General features: G+C 36.2%; 1 protein-coding gene across 9 annotated transcripts in view; it reads right to left on the bottom strand.

Annotated features, from left to right (window-relative positions):
- Positions 1-4,484: 4,484 nt before the first annotated feature.
- LOC144971589 (PTB domain-containing engulfment adapter protein 1-like) overlaps positions 4,485-22,999 on the bottom strand; it is a 97,609-nt gene continuing 79,094 nt past the window's right edge. For all 9 annotated transcript variants that reach the window (XM_078912655.1, XM_078912649.1, XM_078912650.1 and 6 more), the window contains 4 exons: positions 11,454-11,518; positions 7,981-8,052; positions 5,709-5,807; positions 4,485-4,637 (listed from right to left, as the gene is read on the bottom strand). In XM_078912655.1, the coding sequence (XP_078768781.1) occupies positions 4,485-4,637; positions 5,709-5,807; positions 7,981-8,052; positions 11,454-11,518 (389 nt within the window). The remainder of the gene's footprint in view (positions 4,638-5,708; positions 5,808-7,980; positions 8,053-11,453; positions 11,519-22,999) is intronic.

Genomic DNA, 22,999 nt, shown 5'->3' with positions numbered 1-22,999 from the left:
TTGAAGGGAGTTATCTTTAGTTCTCCAAACTCCATAATTGACAAGGGAATTGTAAAATAAGGAGTGAATGGCAATTTCTGCTTTCTTATATATTCGTAAGGAAATTACAAATATGTGACCCTTCGCGTCAAAACGGTATTAAGTTGGGTTGGTTAAGATGTTGAAAATTGAATTTATAGCCAGAAATATCAGACTTGTGTTGAGTTTGTATGTTTTATTGAAGAGAATGGATACCATATTTTAGGGTGTTAATGCCAACAATTTGTATTTTTGACCAGTTTAACATTTATTTCAGCTTTTAAGCATCTGGTTCGTTCCGACATAATACCGTTGTGAGACGATGGGTCACATATTATCTAGAAGCTTAAAATGCCAAATTTAGAGCCGGCACTGGTATATTATAAGATAAAAATGTGGAAAGGGTTCCAAACATATGATTGCAGTCGAGGCAGACTGCATTTTTCGAATCATTTTTCTCTCCTGTATTTTTCTTTCTTCTTTGTCCGTCACTGTAGCGTTCACAACATTTCAAATGTTTATTTTCAAAATGAAATAGGACTAAAGGAACGACTATATAAATAAACTGGATGGGCTTAACGAAATAATAAATATAAACTTGATAAATTTGATAAATAATAGAGAAATTGTTGAAGTTATTTTTTTTTTTTAATTGAGCTTTTATATAGCGTAATATCCACTGAACGTGCTCAAAGCGCTTTACAAGGTGTCCCTGGTCAACAGTAAAATTTAAAATGTAGGACGGGACATGACGCCTTTAGGCGATATTACAACATTTTTTTCGGACAGAGACAACGCTTGTTAACGACCAGGTACTCATTTTACACTTGAGTATGGTGAGAGAATGTGAGTAAAGAGCCTTCTCCAAGGACTCAACTATGCACCGAGCGAGGCTCGAACCCATGACCTTCCGATCCGAAATCGAGTGTCATACCACTAGACCAGGTAGCCGCACAATTCAAAATCAATCGTATTCCTATGTTAAAGGAGTCACATTATGAAAAAAATAAGATTTTTAAGATCTGGAATTCTATAACGTAAATTAAAATAAAGAAAGATCAACGTATTATAACATAAAGAGCCTACCTTCTTTTGGAGAGAAGAAATTGTTCTTGAGGTCTAATCCGTGTGGAGTTTCTATAATCGTTTGTATGCTAATTCAAATGCCTGGCGATTGTAAGGGTGTTTCCTCGGCCTGAAAGGAGGGTAGTATCATAGCTTTAATTTACAAATAGATTAGATAACATGACATATCATTTAAATAATTGGTAAGTATTAGTAGTAGTAGTAGTAGTATGTAGGTAGTAGTAGAGATAAGTATGTAGTAGTAGTATTAGTAGTAGTAGTAAGTAGTAGTAGAGTAGTAGTAGTAGTAGTATAGTAGTATATGTAGTAGTAGAGTAGTAGTAGTAGTAGTTGTAGTAGTAGTAGTAGTATTGTAGTAGTAGTAGTAGTGAGTAGTAGTATGTAGTAGTGTAGTAGTAGTAGTGTAGTAGTAGTAGTAGTAGATAGTAGTAAGTAGTAGTAGTAATAGTATTAGTAGTATAGTAGTAGTTAGTAAGTAGTATAGTAGTAGTAGTAGTAGTAGTAGTAGTAGTAGTAGTAGTAGTAGTAGTAGTAGTAGTAGTAGTAGTAGTAGTAGTAGTAAGTAGTAGTAGTAGTAGTAGTAGTAGTAGTAGTAGTAGTAGTAGTAGTAGTAGTAGTAGTGTGTAGTAGTAGTAGTAGTAGTAGTAGTAGTATAGTGTAGTAGTAGTAGTAGTAGTAGTAGTAGTAGTAGTAGTAGTAGTAGTAGTAGTAGTATAGTAGTAGTAGTAGTAGTAGTAGTAGTAGTAGTAGTAGTAGTAGTGGTAGTAGTAGTATAGTAGTAGTGTAGTAGTGTAGTAGTAGAGTAGTAGTAGTAGTATAAGTAGTGTAGTATAGTAGTAAGTAGAGTAGTAGTAGTAGTAGTAGTAGTAGTAGTAGTAGTAGGTAGTCGTAGTAGTATAGTAGTAGTATAGTAGTAGTAGTAGTAGTAGTAGTAAGTTAGTAGTAGTAGAGTAGTAGTAGTAGTAGAGTAGTATAGTATAGTAGTAGTAGTAGTAGTTAGTAAGTAGTAGTGTGTAGTGTAGTAGTAGTAGTAGTAGTATAGTGTAGTAGTATGTAGTAGTAGTAGTAGTAGTAGTAGTAGTAGAAGTGTGAGTAGTAGTAGTATAAGTAGTAGATAGTGTAGTATGTAAGTAGTAGTAGTAGTAGTAGTAGTAGTAGTAGTAGTAGTAGTGTAGTATAGTAGTAGTAGTAGTAGTAGTAGTAGTAGTATAGTAGTAGTAGTAGTAGTAGTAGTAGTAGTAGTAGTATGTATATGTAGTAATAGTATGATAGTAGTTGTATTGTAGATGTAGTAGTAGTAGTAGTATAGTAGTGTATTGATGTAGTATTAGTAGTAGTAGTATAATAGTAGAGTTAGTGTAGTAGTAGTAGTAGTGTTAGTTTAGTAGTAGTAAGTAGTAGTTAGGTAAGTAGTAGTAGTAAGTATAGTATGAGTAGTAGTTAGTAGTAGATATATATAGTAGTAGTAGAGTAGTAGTTAGTAGTAGTAGTAGTAGTAGTATGTAGTAGTAGTAGTAAGTAGTAGTAGTGTATTATATAGTAGTATAGTAGTAGTAGTATAGTAGTAGTAGTATGTAGTAGTAGTAGTAGTAGTAGTATAGTATGTAGTAAGTAGTAGTAGTAGTGTAGTAGTATAGTAGTAGTTAGTAGTAGTAGTAGTAGTAGTGTAGTAGTAGTTGTAGTAGTAGTAGTAGTAGTAGATAGTAGTAGTAGTAGTAGTATAGTAGTAGTATAGTAGTAGAGTAGTGTAGTAATAGTAGTAGTAGTAGTAGTAGTAGTAGTAGTAGTAGTAGTTAGTAGTAGTAGTAGTGTAGTAGTGAGTAGTAGTAGTAGTAGTAGTATAGTAGAGTAGTATGTTAGTAGTTAGTAGTATAGTAGTAGTAGTAAGTAGTAGTGTAGTAGTAGTAGTAGTAGTAGTATAGTAGTATAGTATAGTGTAGTAGTAGTAGTAGTAGTAAGTAGGTAGTAGTATGTAGTAGTAGTAGTATAGTAGTAGTAGTAGTAGTAGTAGTATTTAGTAGTAGTAGTAGTGTAGTAGTAGTATTAGTAGTAGTAGTAGTAGTAGTAGTGTAGTAGTAGTTAGTAGTTAGTAGTAGTATAGTAGTAGTAGTAGTATATAGTAGTAGTATAGTAGTATGTAGTAGTTTAGTATAGTAGTAGTAGGTAGATGTAGTAGTATAAGTAGTAGTAGTAGTTGTAGTAGTATAGTAGTAGTGTAGTAGTAGTATAGTAGTAGTAGTAGTATAGTAGTAGTATAGTAGTAGTATGTAGTGTAGTATTTAGTAGTAGTAGTAGTAGTAGTAGTAGTAGTATATATAGTTATTGTAGTATAGTAGTAGTAGTAGAGTAGTAGTAGTAGTAAGTAGTATAGTAGATATAGTATAGTAGTATAGTAGTAGTAGTAGTATAGTATAGTAGTAGTAGGTATGGGTAGTATAGTAGAAGTATAGTAGTAGATATAGTAGTAGTATAGTGGTATAGTGTAGTATGTGGTGGTAGTAGTAGAGATAGTGTAGTAGTAGTTATGTAGAGTAGTAGTATAGTAGTAAAAAGATATAGAGTAGTAATATAAGTAGAGTGTATGTAGTAGTAGTAGTATAGTATTTTGGTAGAGTATAGTAAGTAGATAGTATAGTAGTATAGTAGTATAGTAGTAGAGTATATAAGATAGTAGTGATAGTGGTATAGTATAGTGAGTATAGTAGTATTATGTAGGATAGTAGGGTATAGTAGTAGAAAAGAAGTATAGTATTAGTAGTAGTAGTAGTATAGTATGGTGGTAGTGAGTATAGTAGTGGGTATCTAGTAGTAGTAGTAAGTATTAGTAGGTAGTGTATAGTAGTAGATATATAGTGTAGTATTAGTATAGAATAGTAGTAGTATAGTAGTGTAGGGAGTTAAGTAGTAGTGTAGTAGTAGTAGTATTGTAGTATAGTAGTTATAGTAAGTATTAGTTAAGTATAAGTATAGTAGTAGAAGTAGTAGTAGTAAGTATTGGTAAGTGTAGTAGTAGAGTAATATTAGTAGTAGTAGTATAGTAGTAGTAGTAGTAGTAGTATAGTAGAGTAGTATATAAGAAGTATAGTAGTAGTAGTAGTAGTATTTAGTATATAGTTATAGTAGTAAGTAAGTATAGCAGCAGCAGTAGTAGTAGTAGTAGTAGTAGTATAGTATAGTAGTAGTAGTAGTAGTAGTAGCAGCAGCAGCAGCAGCAGTAGTAGTAGTAGTAGTAGTAGTAGTAGTAGTAGTAGTAGTATATAGTAGTAGTAGTAGTAGTAGTAGTAGTAGTAGTAGTAGTAGTAAGTAGTAGTAGTAGTAGTAGTAGTAGTAGTTGTTGTTGTTGTTGTTGTTCATATTAGTATTATTATCATAGTAATCTATTAATGAAGACTTACACATTTCTCACTATCAAAGACATAACAGAAATGGTCATTGTTGTCGGCCGCTTTTCCAATAAATGTAAACATCCGCTTATCTGACTTGTCATCGGCACAGTAGGAAATTCGATGGAGTGGGTATTGGTGCATCATTATCTGGAAAGGGAAAAAAGGAACAAGTCTCAAAAAAAAAAACAAGAAAAAAATTGAGCCTCTATATTGAGCAAAATTCACTAAACGTGCTCAAAATTATTTACAAGGGGCTATTTTCATACCACTCCAATGACCTCGCCTAGTTCGTTTCACATCAAAATGTATTATTTTTGCAATGATTTGATTTTGTAATCTAACGATTTGACATCAAGAATTATGATTGTAGTCAGGGTATCATTGGACGTTTTTCGTAAAACCGGATACGGGCGGGAGAAAAACATTGTTTGAACTCCTACATTTTTAATTAATTTTTTTTTTTACAAAATAGAATATTCCATTTTTTAAAGTATTATGTTCCAGTAAAATCGGGTTTTCCTACGACAAAAAGGAAATGATAATATTCAATGGTGCATCTGTATCCAGGAAAAGTAGAAAAACGGTAGGGGCTGCCTGAAGCCTGTGATCGTGGAAATACTAACGAAAGAGTGAAAATGGAGAGGCTTCGTATGGGAACAAAACAGACAATGGACGTTTCGGGTGCAAACCTTTGTCAGCACAACAATACACAAATTAACAAGGAAAACAAATAATATAATTTTGAATTTTATTTTATTTGTTTTCCACGTTAATTTGTGTATTGTAGTGCTGACGAAGGGTTTGTACCCAAACGTCCATTGTCTGTTTTGTTCCCATACGAAGCCTCTCCATTTTCACTCTTTCGTTAGTATCTCTATCCTGGTGGATATTCTTTATACAATAGGATTCAGTAATCTGATGTCACGCCGCCCGGCAACGGCGGCCATCTTGGTTCTAAACAAAGAAACTCATTACTTTTTATTCTTCAAGCTGGCTAGAACTTTTCATGTCTTGTGATCAGAATGTGTAAAAGTCAAAACATGATCAAATTTATGTTTTTTCCTCCCTCTGGATATGTTTTTATGCTCGCCGGAGAAACATTTCATACGGGCGTCCGCCATTCATTGTTCCGATAGTTTAGAGCCAGTGTTACTAAGTTACCATGCGTCATTAGGAAGGAAGTGGCGTTACGACTATAGAATCCTATTATGGGCTTACTTTGGTCTTGGGGTCGATAATCTTGACGGCATCCACCGATATCGTGAGCTCCACCTTGGGGGGTTTTTGGCCTTCTGCTCGCTTGATGTGTTTGTTGAACTGAAACGTAGAATCGTTAAAACAATAATCCACAAATCGTATTCCAAGTTGTTATTTCTCATAATCAATGAAAATATGAAATTTATAAAAACTCCACAACAACAATTGCAACGACTACGACGATGGTGATGATGGTCGTGGTGGTGGTTGTGCTGGTGATAATGATGATGATGATGATGATGATGATGATGATGATGATGATGATGATGATGATGGTGGCGATGAAGATGATGATGATGATGATGATGATGATGGTGGTGATGAATGATGATGATGATGATGATGATGATGATGATGATGATGATGATGATGATGATGATGATGATAATGACGATGATGATGATGATGATGATGATGATGATGATGATGATATGATGATATATGATGATGATGATGATGATAATGACGATGATGATGGATAAAGGTTATTGAATACGTAGGCTGAGACATTGATTAAGTTATAAGACTGGCCATTCAAACTCCTTCCTTCAAAAATATATGAAAAAAGCAACGAGTGGTTTTATCTAAGTTTCTCAGTTTATCCAATCTGAAAGATATTCCTTACGGTAAACAAGACCGCATATGGCACAGCGGTACGGTCTTAGGTTTGTACCCAAAGGTCCCAGGTTTGAGAATTTTTTGCCAAGATGTGGGTAATTTAAATCAATCGATATTTGAAGGACGAGGTTGGTGACCAAATTTTTAAATTCGTGTCTTTCCATAGTACAGCAATTAACTGGTGAATCGAGTTTAAATCATTTTTGTCATTAACACCAACAACGTCTACTTATCTTTCAATTACCATTGACAGTGCGACATGTTATCGAATGCATATAGAACGGGGGGAAAAACAACATTTGACATCAACGTTTAATGAAGTTGTCTAATTTGAGTGGAGCAAATTATTATTCTGCCGCCGTATCTACTCTGACAAAAAATCACACATCAAAAATGTTGGCCCAAAAACATTTTTTTAAATCGTTCGTCAAATATCGATCAATTAAAGAATCCCCATCTTGCCAAAAACAAAACAAAAACAAAAACAAACAAAAAACAAACAAAACAACAACAAAACAAAACAAAACAAAAAAACAAACAGACAACCATTGGGGCATCCGTGAATTCCCAGTTCTGAGAGATTTTGCAAGATAGGTCAGTTCAATCGATCGATATTTGAAGGACGAGTGTTCTGGCCAAAACTTTTAATTCAAGTTGGGTTTTTTTTTCAGGGTAGGGCGGGCAGTATTGTCCTTGCGATTAAAAAAAATATATGTAAGGTAGATCTAGCGTTGAAAAACACTACGTTTAAAGATATAAACATATTATCTAGTAACTCTTTACCGGTCAATGACCCCATGAACGCCAAATTGGAATAGATAAGATGAACAGGCGACGTAATTAAACAATAATAGACACAGATAATTTGTATCTAGCCTGATTGCAAGGTTCTCGTGGCTCTAAAAATGACTTCATTAATTCACACAGCGGGTTTCTTTAATAATGTTTCCATTTGATTGTATAGGGAATGAGACTAGCGGAAGAGTAGCGTCCCTTGATTGGACGTCACCCATAGTCTGTGACGTCACCGGCGGAAAAGTTATTAGAGAGAGAACGTCTTGTTGGTGACGTCCAATCAAGGGACGCTACTCTTCCGCTAATCTCATTCCCTATATAAGAGGCGTGTCTGTTATTGGTAATAATTTTAGCGAGGAAGTTGGGTTTTATTTTTTACACCTGTCTTGAACGACAAGAGGATTGAGATACATACACATACGAACTTCCCACCGAAGAAACAGGAGTTACCATGCCTTTCAAAATTAATACAGGCGATTCTAGCTTTTGACAAACGCTATAAAGCAAATAGGATGTTAGGCACGGAGGAGGAGAGGGAGGAGGAGGAGGATGAAGAAGAAGAAGAAGAAGAAGAAGAAGAAGGGGGGGGGGAGGAGGAGGAGGAGGAGGAGGAGGAGAAGGAGGGGGAGGAGGAGGAGAATGAAGGAGAAGAAGAAGAAGAAGAAGAAGAAGAAGAAGAAGAAGAAGAAGAAGAAGAAGAAGAAGAAGAAGAAGAAGAAGAAGAAGAAGAAGAAAGGGGGGGGGGAGGAGGAGGAGGATAAGAAGAAGAAGGAGGAGGAGGAGGAGAAGAAGAAAAAGAGATCAACGGAATAACCTTTACCTTCATTTTTGTGATAGCTGCCTTTACTACGTCTGTTCCCTTTGGATGATCCACCTTGCATTCTCCCAAAAACTGGAAAAGATCAGAAGTAGTTTCGAGCGTATTAACCCTCTCCTTACCACCTGCATCAAAATCGTCACATGTGTTACAACCCAATCTACATATTTTTAAAATTCAGATTTATTTTGTTCAAACTTAGAATAATGGTCTTTGTTTCGCGGAAAGCGAGGACGAGAGACGCATGCGCACAACCAACATGACGTTCTCTCTCTAATAAGTTTTCCGCCGGTGACGTCACAGACTGTGGGTGACGTCCAATCAAGGGACACTACTCTTCCGCTAATCGCATGCCCTATAGCTCAGGGAACCGAAGTTTATTCCGGTTTCTTAACATTACAGGATTTATGATTGCTCGACTTCCTCTTGATAGATACTTGTCAATCGCGAAAAAGTACTTCCTACCAGATCTAACAGAATCAGCCACTCATTTATAGCTGGGCGGACAATAAGATCGGAAAAATCCTAGACTGAACCCGAGATCGACACCGGTCCCTTTGCTTGTGAGTTGTTATTCGAATACTTAACCAATCAATGCAACAGTTAAATACTAACGAAAGAGTGGAAACGGCGAGGCTTCGTTTAGGAACGATAAAGACAATGGACGTTTCGGGTACAAACCCATCGTCAGGGCAAATAACACAAATTAACGTGGAAAAACAAATAAAATGAAGTACTCATTGAGTACAGACGAGACAAGTTATTATGCATTTTATTTTATTTTATTTATTTTCCACGTTAATTTGTGTATTGTGCTGACGAAGGGTTTGTACCCGAAACGACCATTGTCTGTATCGTTCCTATACGAAGCCTCTCCATTTTCACTCTTTCGTTAGTATTTTCACGATCACAGGCTTCAGGCAGCCCCTACAGTTTACTCATGCAACAAACAGTAAGTGAATTTATATCAAGGAAAGGCTAACATTGCACGTTTTAAAATAAATGGCCAGCTAGAAATGTCGTCATTCAAATATCGATGGATTAAAACGGCCCTCGACTTGTCAAAACTCTCAAACCTGGGACTTCAGTGATGTCCCGTGATTGAAAATTTTCCACAAGATGGTGATTTTTGAAAATTGATCGATATTTGAAGGAAGAGTTTTCTAGCCAAAATTTAAAAAAATGTGTTGTTGTATTTTTCGAGTAAGCCAGCCCAAGAGGTGTTTCAATTAATTATTGAATTGCCAAAGGTAATCTGGGGAGTAATACATGGCCCGGCAAGCCATTAACCTCTGTATAAACTGATCGGACAACAGGGGGTGGGAAGCGCCCACTGACTTGTCGATTTGTAATGATGCACTACCTACTATGACCTATTTACCTCATGACCCCGCTCACTAAAGGCAGGACTATTAAAAAAAAGAAGATTTGAACTTCGAGAATTGTAAACATCACAGTCACACAATATTTGCTTTTTATCTCTGAGGATAAGGTTAGAAGCCCGTTTACAATTAAAAAGTCAGAATTCCTAATTTCTCCTCTTAAAAAATGTATTTATTTCACATTTTGCATCACTTTTAATGCGATTCACAAGCTGTATTATTGTACATTATGCAGTAAACTCTCAACCAGAGCTCAAGTCGCCTTATATTTTGTATTTTGTACAGGGATTCATTAGTTACAAATATCACCATATACCCATCTAAACCTGAGTCGAGTGATTCATTATAACGTGCCATAAAAAAGTCACACCTTACCAAGGAGATGATATCACTGTCGCTTATTAACTATTAAAATTTGAGACCATTACCACCCGGCCACCTTCGTGATATATTATGCAGTAAGACTGTACCAATGTGACAATAATCTATAAACGTATGATATCAGGGTGGACCTGACTCGTAAAAGTGAACTGTAAGATTGACTTGATACATTTTGAATTCAAACAAAAGCCTGTGTTTGGGAGCGCGGGTTTTGTTTTTTAAGTTTTAAAATGTCAAGAAAAAAAAGAAAAGAAAAGAAAAAAGAATTAAAATAAATAAATGAATTAATTAACTTTTTTTTTTAATACCCAAGAAAAAAAACCCCAACTTTTTTTTTAATACCCAAGAAAAAAAACCCCAACCCCCCCCCCCCCCCCCCCCCCCAAAAAAAAAAAAACAACAAAAAACAACAACAAAAAAAAACAAAAACAAAAAAACAAAACAAAACAAACCCAAACAAATTCCAGATTCCTATTTCTCATCATTTGACTTTTCGCTCAGTTTTTTTCATCCAGTTCTTCCCTACAAAATACCAACCTGACGCAATGAACCAATGTTTTCTAGATCTCTGAGAAATGGAGAAATCCTTGTTGACGAAACCATTTCTGGCGTGCACCCACCCATACAACAGGCCCTTCTTTTTCTTCTGTTGTCATAAAAAGCGCAATGTATCTACTACGTGTTCTGAAAACGACACTACAGGATGAGAGGTGCAATTTGTGCCTCATAATTTATAAACCCTATAATACGACGTTCAGACAATTCATCTTCAAGTCATCTTTAACAGCAATGTCCGAGATATTCGCATTGGAAGATATGTTTGAGAATTCCGCGAATTCGAGTCACACTTCCCGTCTGCGGTGCTGCCAGTATTATATTATACGGTTCACAATAAATGAATAGTTATCTGACATGTTGAAATTTCAACCTATCATCTGGATAGATTAAAAACATCTTAAGTTTTTAAACAACAGATTTACTGCACTCTCGGATATGTCTCTGTTAATGACTACAGTGTCTGGCGTGCACCCATATACACAGCCCTCCTCTGTTTCCATTAAAAAAAACGAAATGGAGATAGGTAAAATCTGAGCCTCGTAATACTATATTATATTATAATACATTGTTTTGACGTTTAGAAAATTCATATACACAAGTCATCTTTAACTAAATTATGCGAGATATCTGCGATGGGCGGCATATTTAAAAATTCCGTTATTTAGAATCTTTCAATGGTGGGCAGCCAATATCAGTTACGGTTAAAAATATTTATCCCTAACAAATTTATCGTGTCACTCTATCGTTTGGATAGATAAAACATCTTAAGTGGCTTATGCATTTTAACCCTCTCCTTACCGTTCATTTTCTCCCAAAATGGCAGGCTTATCCAGCAGAAAAAAAAATGTTTTTTTAAACTCAAACAATCTCTCTACAAAACAACTTTATGTTCTTATTAGATGATTCTTCAAAGTTTGTGATGTACAAAATTAATCTGAATAATCAAAAATGTATATTGTGTCGTAACAAATGTGACGATTTTGCTGTAGGTAAGGAGAGGTTTAAAATTACACCACTGTTCATGAAACACTTGCTTGAGATTAAAAACATATCTGACGAAAAATGAATGGATGGGTTGTGATGAGCGAGCCATGAATAGTAGATAACTGACTAAAACTAGTAAACAAGTATATTAATAATAAAGACACTGCTTACTTTTACTGTGTACAGAATGTGTCCTTTGACCAGAGCACTGGACGGGTGAAGCCATTGTTTGCTGCCTGAAATAGAAAAGAAAATACACATTGAATTCAGTCAATTACCATTTTTAAAATATTGAAATAAGATTGCATTGGGTTAAAGTCGTCGTCCAAGATTCCTTGTTCTAGTCAATCCTCAAGAAAGACCTCGTACATCTTCTCGTAGAGCACATAATCATAATTCGATAGTCTACCGGTAAATATAGGATGATTGCCTTTGTCCGTAAATGCTCCTGAAAATGACGTCAAACATTTTGAATAGAAGTTGGTCACTGGGAGAGATGGATATTGAAATACAAATAAATTAATTCCAAATGAACTCATATAATATACAAGACAAGAGGTCGGAATATCAAACTTATGACATTCCTCCATTTAATCATGCCAGTCATCTTTTCTTTAGAGAGTAAAACATATTCGATCAAGGGAAGAAACCGTGGATGTATTCTATACAGATCTAGATATATTTTCACAATTTGAAATGAAAATGAAATTGCAGGCCTGCGATAACGGAATAGTATAGGCTTTTAAAAATCTCCAAACAAGCGATATTTTTATTCAAAAGCCAATGATTTAGCCACCGTGCTATGAGCATGGGCATTGATTTCTTTTCGTTCTTGGTCTACCCATGGCTTCTATTAGGCTAACCCCCCCCCCCCCCCACCCTAAACAGCTTGACCAATTTTATATTCCGCCTATTCAGTCCTTCGTAACAACCGTTGTGCGTTTTTTAACGTGTCAGCAGGTGTCTACTTATTTGCAGGTCCGATATCCTAAATTCTTATGGGCTCATTGTTGTAACGGAAATACTCTCAAACCCACGTAAAATGTTGTCCATGACAACAATGTTTAATCCAGCCCATAATTGTGTTCAGTTACTAGACCTGCAAATCTGTACACGACTGTCTGGTGTCAGCCTGTTTCTAGATTATATCAATTTGTAAATATTCGAATGAGGATAACGAATGATATGTCAATGGTTTTTCACAATAACTTGATGTCTTTGGCTTTGAGAGTCGAACGTTACAAATGTAAATTTTATCATGGCCTCGCACACAAACTCACACACACACACACGCACACACACACACACACACACACACGAACACACACAAATGGTATTACCCTGGAGTACACCAGATATCGATGAGAGGATTTCAAGTTAAAACTATTCTGAAGGATGAAATATTTCATCTTTGCTCTCTTTGAAATTATATCCGTCCTATTTTATATCCTACAGAAATGCATTTAACCCTGGTCTCATAGTTTTGGTTATAAGTTCAATGCCCAGAATCCACACCATCACGACATAATACAGTTTAACGTTTGTGGGTCACATATTATATAATATGGCGATAATATTATCGAAACTGGATCTCTTTAACGATAACGTTATTGATCAAATCTGAATCAATATTTTTGATGAGTATTCAACAATCGCTGTTCCGATTTCTTCCTTGGGGGGCTGTCACTGGCTGTCACCGTCATACAATACTTCCATACTGTGAAGAAAATAAAAACACAGTTTTAAAATTCTGGCCAGAAAACTCGTCCTTCAAATATCGATCGGTCATTTTTTTTGTACGAGTAAAGCTCCAGGTTTAAGAGTTTTTGACAGACTGAGGGTTACTTTAACGCTCTCCTTATCATTCAAAGGAAAATCGTCATATTCGTTACGATGCAACCAACAGTTTCCTCATTCTGATATCCTTTGTACATCACAAATTATAAAGAAAATATTTAGTTATAGCGATAAACATTAGACACTAGACAATTATATGTATGGAATGTACTTGTTCCTTGTCTGTTTGAGTAGAAAAAAAATCTATTTTTTGTGTTGGGTGGGTGTGAAGTTTCAGGGAAAATTCTGAAAATGGCTGGTGAGGAGAGATTTAAATGGTCGATATTAATTGGGAAACGAGTTTCCGGCCAAAACTTCTTTTATGTGTTTATCATTTGGCCGAGTGGTTAAGGCATTGCACTGTGACCCGGGAGGACCCGGGTTCGAGCCCCACTTCAGGCACTTTCGTTTTTTTTCCTTGAGCAAGATAAATAACCCCCAATTTGCTCACTTGGACAACATGGGTAATTCCTGTTGACATCAGACATGTTGTTTGATGAGTTATCTATATTCCTTCGTGGAATGCCTAGGCGACGATGTCTTATGATGTCATGGTGGAAAATGCATATAATTTTATATAATTATCAAAGTACGGCAGATAACTATGTCATGAAGAAGTTGAATTCCTTGAAATTAATAAATTTAGAAAATAAAGCATGCTTTTATAATACAGCAATATCCACTAGAATGTGTTCAAAGCGCTTTAAAACATAATAAACAATGAAAGGGTACAAAGAAACAAAAGCTAACACAACAACTAAGGAAGGAGTCTTTATAAAATGTTATGAAATAGAAAAAGTGAATATCTAATTAGAATGTGAAACCGAAAAAAAAGAAAATTGATTGCCTTGATTTTCGATTTATCCGTTTGACTCCACGAGCACCTAGTTGCAGAAGTGATAGGCTTGATTTAGTATTGGTGTAATGGATGGACAATTAACCGGTAGATGTTTGACAAATCAAAAAGTGGAATTTGTGACACACCTTCCCACGTGCTCGGACAAACATAGTTGGTTGTTTATAAATGGTAACGTGAATGAAATCGACCTCTCTCTGATCTTTGTTATTGTTTTTATACCGCCAAATGGGTTATCACAAGGTTTTCTCGATGAGATTAAGTCTACACATAGTTTCTGTATTGATTCTATTGATCAAGCCGTGGACCAGTGGGTATTTTACTTAAACACATACCATAAATAGTAAAACTTGTGTAGTTTGCTGTGTCTACCAATCGCCGCCATTGTTTACATTATGACGATTGTCCGCGAGGCGTGGTTATCTAAGTGTCTATAGTTAGCGTTGGTTTGAGGTGTATTTCTATTACAACAATGAGCCCATGATAGTTTGGGTTATCGGACCTGCACATAAGTAGACATTGTATAACTGCATTCCTTCTAGTGGTAATGAAAGCATAAGAGATTATGTAAATACTTGGTAAATAATATAATTGGTTAATGTGACTTTTTTTAAAAGCTTGTTTACATAGCGCAATATCCACTAAACGTGCTCAAAGCGCTTTACAACGGATCCCTGGCCAACAGCAACAATTTAACATTTAGGACGGGACACGACGCCTGTTAGGCGATTTTACAAGATGACCCGTGGCCATAAAACTGTACCGTGGGCTAAATGATGAAAATGGAATTGATAGTCAAAAATACGAATCTTGGATGTATCTAAATTTTGTCCTTTATTGAGGAGAATGCATGAGTATAATTCATAGCAGTGCGAAAAACAAAACATTGAATATTTCTGAATCTTCTTAACGTGCACATGCGCTTTGTGGTCTTGTGGTATGACACTCGCCTTTGGATCGGAAGGTCCTGAGTTTGAATCCCGCATAGTTAAGTTCTTGTAAAGGGCTCTAACTTTACTTACATTTTCTCATCGAACTCAGGCGTAAAATGAGTATCTGGCCGTTAACAGCGTTGTCTCTGTCTGAAGAAAATGTAATATCGCCTAACAATAGTTATGTCTCGTCCTGTTTGTTAAATTGTTACTGTTGGCTAGGGACCTCTTTGGAAAGTGCTTTGAGCAAGTTTATGGAATTTGCGCCATATAAAATCTCAAATTATTATTATTCATCAAGTTAAATTCATTTTTCGACACAACCTTAAACTCGACAATATTATATCATTTATAGGGAATGAGATTAGCGAAAGAGTAGCGTCCCTTGATTGAACGTCACGCATAGTCTGTGACGTCACCGGCGGAAAACTTATTAGGAGAGAACGTCATGTTGTTTGTGCGCATGCGTCTCTCGTCCTCGCTTCCGCTACTACTACTACTACTACTACTACTACTACTACTACTACTACTACTACTACTACTACTACTACTACTACTACTACTACCACTACTACTACTACTACTACTACTACTACTACTACTACACACTACACTACTACTACTACTACTACTACTACTACTACTACTACTACTACTATTACTACTATCACTACTACTACTACTACTACTATACTACTACTACTACTACTACTACTACTACTACTACTACACACCACCACCTACTACTACTACTACTACTACTACTACTACCACTACTACTACTACTACTACTACTACTACTACTACTACTACTACTACTACTACTACTACTACCACCACCACCACTACTACTACTACCACTACTACCACTACCACAACAAAGCAGGGGAAACTTCGGGGGAAAAAAGGGAATTAGCAGCCCTGCCATTCCTTAATACTAGACAATAAAGACACAACAAAATAGTTTATCGATTTCACCTACTTATAGAATTGAACAATGTACAAGAATAGAACACGAATCTAATTTTTTAAAGAACAAGAATAGAACATCAATCTAATTTTGCCGATAACTCAGTAGTTGTAGTAGTAGAAACTCTAGTTTGAACGTTATCTTTTAATGGATCGAACTGTAAAATCCATAGTATTGATCGTTCTACTGTAGCCAATATTGCAAGTCGCCAGAGGCAATATACAGGAGAGCATGATGGAACTCAATTAATCAGTTGAGTGAAATCAGTCACTCAGGAATGCATTACAGGCATGAGTTATTGACCAGGCAAGCTGGCAAGCTGCAAGAAGGGTGGTCTGTCTGATTTAACTCTTTCCTTACCAAGCATTTTCAGTATAGGGATTAGCGGAAGAGTAGTGTCCCTTGATTGGACGTCACCGGCGGAAAAGTTATTAGAGAGAGAACGTCATGTTGGTTGTGCGCATGCGTCTCTCGTCCTCGCGACGAGGACGAGAGACGCATGCGTACAACCAACATGACGTTCTCTCTCTAATGACTTTTCCGCCGGTGACGTCACAGACTATGGGTGACGTCCAATCAAGGGACACTACTCTTCCGCTGATCTCATTCTCTATTTTCCCAAAATCATAGGCTTAACTAGCAGAAAAATTGATTTTTAAAACTCAAAGAAGATTTCTACAAAACAACTTTATTTTCTTATTAATTAAACAAAGATCATTCTTCAAAGTTGGTGATGTACAGAACAAATCTGAATCAGAAAAATGTATATTGTGTCGTAACAAATGTGACGATTTTGCTGTAGGTGGTAAGGAGAGGGTTAAAATTGAGCTGTTCATAACGCAAAATCCACTAAATTATGTGCTCAAAGTGCCAGTGCGAGTATGTGGTCTAGTAGTATGACACTCGCCTTTGAGTCCTTGGAAAAGGCTCTTTTTCTCATACTCTCTCACCAAACTCAGGTGTAAAATGAGTACCTGGTCGGGAAAAAAATTGCAACATCGCCTATCAGGCGTCATCATGTGTCGTCCTATATGTTAAGTCTTGCTGTTGGCAAGGTACCCCCCGTAAAGCGCTTTGAGAACGTTTAATGGATACTGCACAACATAAAAGCTCATGTTTTAAAAAAACATTGCAATTTATTTTTATCTTTTTGGACAGATACATTTCGTTATGGAATGGTAAATAAATATTGCGTTTATCTTCAGTAGTGGAGCTACTACAGTGTGGATTGGATTTCATTGAATAACACACGCTGATAAAAAATAAAAAAATTCACTTTATTCATCCCCAAGGGGAAATTTATTGTCTTTCGGGTCTTTTCCAAGGGAAGACTGGAATAACCCAGGCGTCAGCCGCAGAGCAGCGCCGCAAAGTGAGATAGGGCGATGTGACTTGCTCAAGGCCACACAACGCAGCGGCGGGTGATTGAACTCGGTACCTTTCGGGTCGGAAGCAAAGACCGTACCACTGAGCCACGCTGCCCCTTATATGTAGAGTAAAATGAATAGACTCAACCCAAAACACACCAATCAATCCCATCAAGCCTGTGCTGACGTATTCTGATAAATACAATTTAAAAATCCTGGCCAGAAAACTCGTCCTTCAAATATCGATCTATGAGAATGACGCTCGTCTTTTTTATAAAACTTTTAACTCATTCAACCCTAACACCGACTATATCCGTAGTTTACACAAGTTACTTTTACCCCATGCCTATTTATTACATTTTTCTGACACAAATTATAGGCGTAGTATCAAAACTAATGTTTTTAGTTTTTACATGTTAATGATAGTTGAATAAAACTATCTATAAATGTACATGCTTATTTTTAATACATTTTTTTCCAATTTTGAAAAGTAGCAAAAATCTCTAGGATTTGGTGAGTTAAACCTGAGGCTTCGCGAGTTTTCTAGCCAAAATGTTTAAAATATATATTTTCATAGCACGCCAGTGTGGTGAAGGAAATGTATGCGGCATTAAACGGGCATTGACTGTACCAGAACGACAGATAGTCTATGCTGGATTACGATTTATAAAATTTAATATTAGAAAATGCAATCAGTGTGTGATGAAAAGGCGGAAGCTTGGATTTTAAAAAAATATGAAACGCTGGGATGAATAGTAAATGTGAATGCTAGACCCCTGCGTAGAAAAGGTCTCCGGCCAGGCGGAGTTGTCGTACCAGTAAGGTCGCGGGTTCAAACCCCCATCACCGCCGCGAAATTTTTATTCTCTATTGTCTTCTGGCACTTTCCTACTCACTTCATTTCTTGTTGTTAGAAAAAGTCTCTGCAGCCCGAAACGGATATTCACATTACTATTTCGGTCCAACTTAGCATGATTATTACAGAATAGATTCGACAGGCCACTGACCAAGCTGTTTTGCTTTCTGAATTATAATTTATAATACATATCTGATCTAAATGAATCTGTCTGACAGGTTGTAGAAAGTAAACCTGCCTGCCAACTTACACAATATTCTTATCTTTTATCATTTGATTAAAAAAGGGTATTAAAAATAAACCCCCCAAAAATGCAAATTTAATTAATATTTCGACTATGGGAAAAGGGGGAGGTGATTCTGCCATTTAGAATTAATATTATACTATACCCGTACAGGATTAGCTTTACTTGGTACATTTTTAGTGGTTCTCATGTCGAAATAATTTATATTATAATATCAGGTGTAAACAACCATTGCTGCTAAGATGGCGCAAAAAAAAAAAAAAAAAAAAAAAGAGAGCGCGCGAGGGAAAATTAAATATAGACATAGATGTAAATAATGGGGGGCGATTCTCGGGGTAACATTAACAACCTTTCCTTGTTCAACTTGGTCTTTACTGGACAGATTCATCAAATAAAGATAGTATGCAGATGACGTCACTCAGGCCTTTGTTATTGTTTTTGCCATCTGCGTTTGTGAGTTGTTCTCACTAAACTGTATTAACCAGACTATAAAAGTTCATGGTTACACAGAGTTTGTGTGTTGGTCCGTTATACTTCCGGATGGCAATGTTGTGAACTCCTTGGCCAAGCGCATTCTATCTATAGACATTTGCACACAAAATATGAGTCTATGTATTGACACTCCAATTGACTGTGTCTTGAGTCCTATTTTATTCAAATCGACGCTCTTTGGCGACTAGAAGCTTCCATCCAATTCGACGTCCACTAACAATGTGAGAAAGAATAATAGATAATTATTTACAATCCCAGATTGCGTTTGTGGATAGATAGTATGCGCTTGTCAAAGAAGCTTATAACATTGCCATCCGGAAGTATAGTGGTCCAACACACAAAACTGTGTGTAACCATGAACTTATATAGTCTGGTTAATACAGTTTAGTGAGAATCACTCACAAACGCGGATGGCAAAATACAATAACAAAAGCTTGAGTGACGTCATCTTCGTTCTATCTATAGGGAATGAGATTAGCGGAAGAGTAGCGTCCCTTGATTGGACGTCACCCATAGTCTGTGACGTCACCGGCGGAAAAGTTATTAGAGAGAGAACGTCATGTTGGTTGTGCGCATGCGTCTCTCGTCCTCGGCTCAATTGATTCTACACGTTAAATGATATGAATGATATATTTTTCTCGAAAAAAATATCTTTTTAAAAAATAAGTAGATAGGTCAACACAGTTCTTTACTGTCTTTCCGACCAAATCTATATAAGGCTAAGCTACTTATTAAATGTCAAGTGAAATGGGAAATGTATTACTCTTATTTAATGTCAAGTGAAAAGGGAAACGTATTACTCTTATTTAATGTCACGTGAAAAGGGGACTATCTAGATATAGAGTTATTGTCAAGTGAAGAGGGGAATGTATTGTATTTGTGTCTACCTTTACTTGACTCTATGCATTTATTAGGCTCTATTTCCAATATAGCTTAACATCGTGATTGTAGGAGAGTTTTAATGTCAGCGATGGAGGATGTACGAATGTGCTCTGTATATATATATATATATGTGTGTGTGTGTGTGTGTGTGTGTGTGTGTGAGAGAGAGAGAGAGAGAGAGAGAGAGAAAGGATATATATATATATATATATATATATATATATATATATATATATTTGAGAGAGAGAGAGAGAGAGAGAAAGAGAGAGAGAGAGAGAGAGAGAGAGAGAAAGAAAGAAAGAGAGAGAGAGAGAGAGAGAGAGAGAGAGAGAGAGAGAGAGGGAGAGAGAGAGAGAAGGGGCGAGGAAGACTAAAGTGTCGAATATTTATATTATGGGGCTATCTAGTTAATATCAGACCTCACTCCGAATCAGTTATGTCCATTAGGATATTGTCATTGGTGACCTCCTGATGTGTAGACATGTGATAGAATCGCCAAGGAGTGGACAGTATTGGCCATTTGGTCATTATATAGAAACAGTAGAATCTGCTTATGTGGACTTAAGTCATGATATGGAGCGTATAATATGTTGAGCCATAGAAATAAGAGACTTAAAGATAGAATTAGAAAATTTACAATTTTAAAAATACTCATTTATAAGTCTCATTTTGACTGTTGCACGATAATATACCCCGCTGTATTTTATTGAGAATGAATTTCCGTTTGCAAACAACATATACACATCAAAATAGTTATATTGTACGGATGTTTTTTGCCTTTTTTGGAAAACTTTCTATTTTTCATTAAATACCTAATATTACCTTGAGGCGCCCACATCCATGAGCACCAGAAACGTTGTTAGAAGTAAAAAATAATTTTAAAAATAATTTCGGTAAATCACACTTGGTCTATAATTAACGATCTTCCCTGCCGATTCAGCGTTAAAGGCAGTTCAGGACATGAACCAACCGGATCTGGTCGTAGCCTTCGTAAACTTATAGATAGTATGTATGCGCTTGGCGAAGAAGTTCACAACATTGCCATCCGGAAGTATAACGGACCAACACACAAACTCTGTGTAACCATGAACTTTTTATAGTCTGGTTAATACAGTGTAGTGAGAATACTCATAAACGCGGATGGCAAACAAACAAACAAAACAAACAAACAAACAAACAACAAACAAACAAAGACACGAGTGACGTCAACTTCATTCTATCTATAGTCTGGCCATCGGGCTTGTTATTGGACTTCATGTTTATGTTTATCCAGCGACCAGTGAGTTGTCTTTAGTATCTAGTGCTCACGGAGACCATTGAACCAATTGGTTGATCTATGAATTTAACCGTGGCCTTCGTAAAGTTGGCTACGATTTAACCGTGGCCTTCGTAAAGTTGGCTACGATTTAACCGTGGCCTTCGTAAAGTTGGCTACGATTTAACCGTGGCCTTCGTAAAGTTGGCTACGATTTAACCGTGGCCTTCGTAAAGTTGGCTACGATTTAACCGTGGCCTTCGTAAAGTTATGGCCTGATACTGACCAAAAAAAATGACGTCAAAATGCCAGTCTTTTGCCACAAAAGAAAACAAATCGTGAGTTGTATTCAATAGTTCAACCAATGAAATATTGTTTCCATGAGCTACTAACGACAACTCACTAGGCGTGCAAAAACCAAATGTCAAACTGCCAGTCCTTTTGGATTTCAGTATCAGGCTATAGATTGAATGCGCTTGGCCAAGGAGTTCACAACATTGCCATCCGGAAGTATAACGGACCAACACACAAACTCTGTGTAACCATGAACTTTTTATAGTCTGGTTAACGCGGATGGCAAAAACAATAACAAAGGCCTGAGTGACGTCATCTGCATACTATCTATAACATAACGATGGCTACGATTTAACTCACTATTTGCTTTCTTTTGGGAGTTGTCGCCTTGTATTTCGACGTAATGTGTTGGTCATTGTCAGGCTATGAGTTTACCAAAGTTACGATCTGGTCGCCAGTTTATGATCGCTAATCGCAATGGTATGCAGAGAATTTACTACTTCAAACCCCATACAATGACTGTCAATTTTAATGCACTTGTGATTAATATTACAAAGAAATAGTAGTAGTAGTAGTAGTAGTAGTAGTAGTAGTAGTAGTAGTAGTAGTAGTAGTAGTAGTAGTAGTAGCAGTAGTGGTAGTGTAGTAGTAGTAGTAGTAGTAGTGTAGTAGTAGTAGTAGTAGCAGTAGTAGCAGTAGTAGTAGTAGTATAGTAGTAGTAGTAGTAGTAGTAGTAGTTGGTAGTAGTAGTAGTAGTAGTAGTAGTAGTAGTAGTAGTAGTAGTAGTAGTAGTAGTAGTAGTAGTAGTAGTAGTAGTAGTAGTAGTAGTAGTAGTAGTAGTAGTAGTAGTAGTAGTAGTGTAGTAGTAGTAGTAGTAGTAGTATGTAGTAGTAGTATAGTAGTAGTAGTAGTGTAGTAGTAGTAGTAGTAGTAGTAGTAGTAGTAGTAGTAGTAGTAGTAGTAAGTAGTAGTAGTAGTAGTAGTAGAAAGTAGTAGTAGTAGTAGTAGTAATAGTAGTAGTAGTAGTAGTAGTTAGTAGTATAGTAGTAAGTAGTAGTAGTAGTAGTAGTAGTAGTAGTAGTAGTAGTAGTAATAGTAGTAATAATAGTTTAAGTAATAGTAGTTGTTATATTCTCTTCGTGTGTAAAGTGACACTGATAGCCATCAAGCTTTCTCTTGCAAACTCAAATCTACAGTGATACAGATTTAAACCATATCATTAATAACGTGTAAGTTGGAATAAACACAATTGAATCATAATATAAACAATGTAAGATATGGAAACCTACCTGACTTCGGCATCCTGAATTTATTACCACTCTGTCTCCTCTATAAATCCGGGGGTTTTTTCTTTTTCAAATTGAACACGAACAGTACAACAAATCACAGTTTGTCCAGTGTAAACAACAAACAATGTTAGAAAGAATAAGTATTTACAATCCAGGTTGCGTTTGTGTGTAATGTTCCGTCTATCTACTTTTACACTGCCCTAAATGGGCTCTTAACCTCCTTTGGCTAGCCTAAATACTAAATAACATCAAACACACACATACACACACACCATGACGTTGAGATTTCACTATACACCACCATCTATGTACTACGAACGTTGACGATATGTATGGATGAGTCAACGACGAGTACTAGATCTACACTTAAACACGAACACACTCTTGACATTTATTTCATCTCCTTCCTTCTTCCTCCTCTTTCCTTCTCTTGATAATAAAGTA

Source organism: Berghia stephanieae, chromosome 4 (assembly GCF_034508935.2).
Source record: "Berghia stephanieae isolate SIO BIC M18660-M18661 chromosome 4, UCSD_Bste_1.3, whole genome shotgun sequence".
NCBI classification, from domain to species: Eukaryota; Metazoa; Mollusca; class Gastropoda; order Nudibranchia; family Aeolidiidae; genus Berghia; species Berghia stephanieae.
Note: the sequence above shows the minus strand (reverse complement) of the source record. Positions and strands in the feature narration are given on the sequence as shown.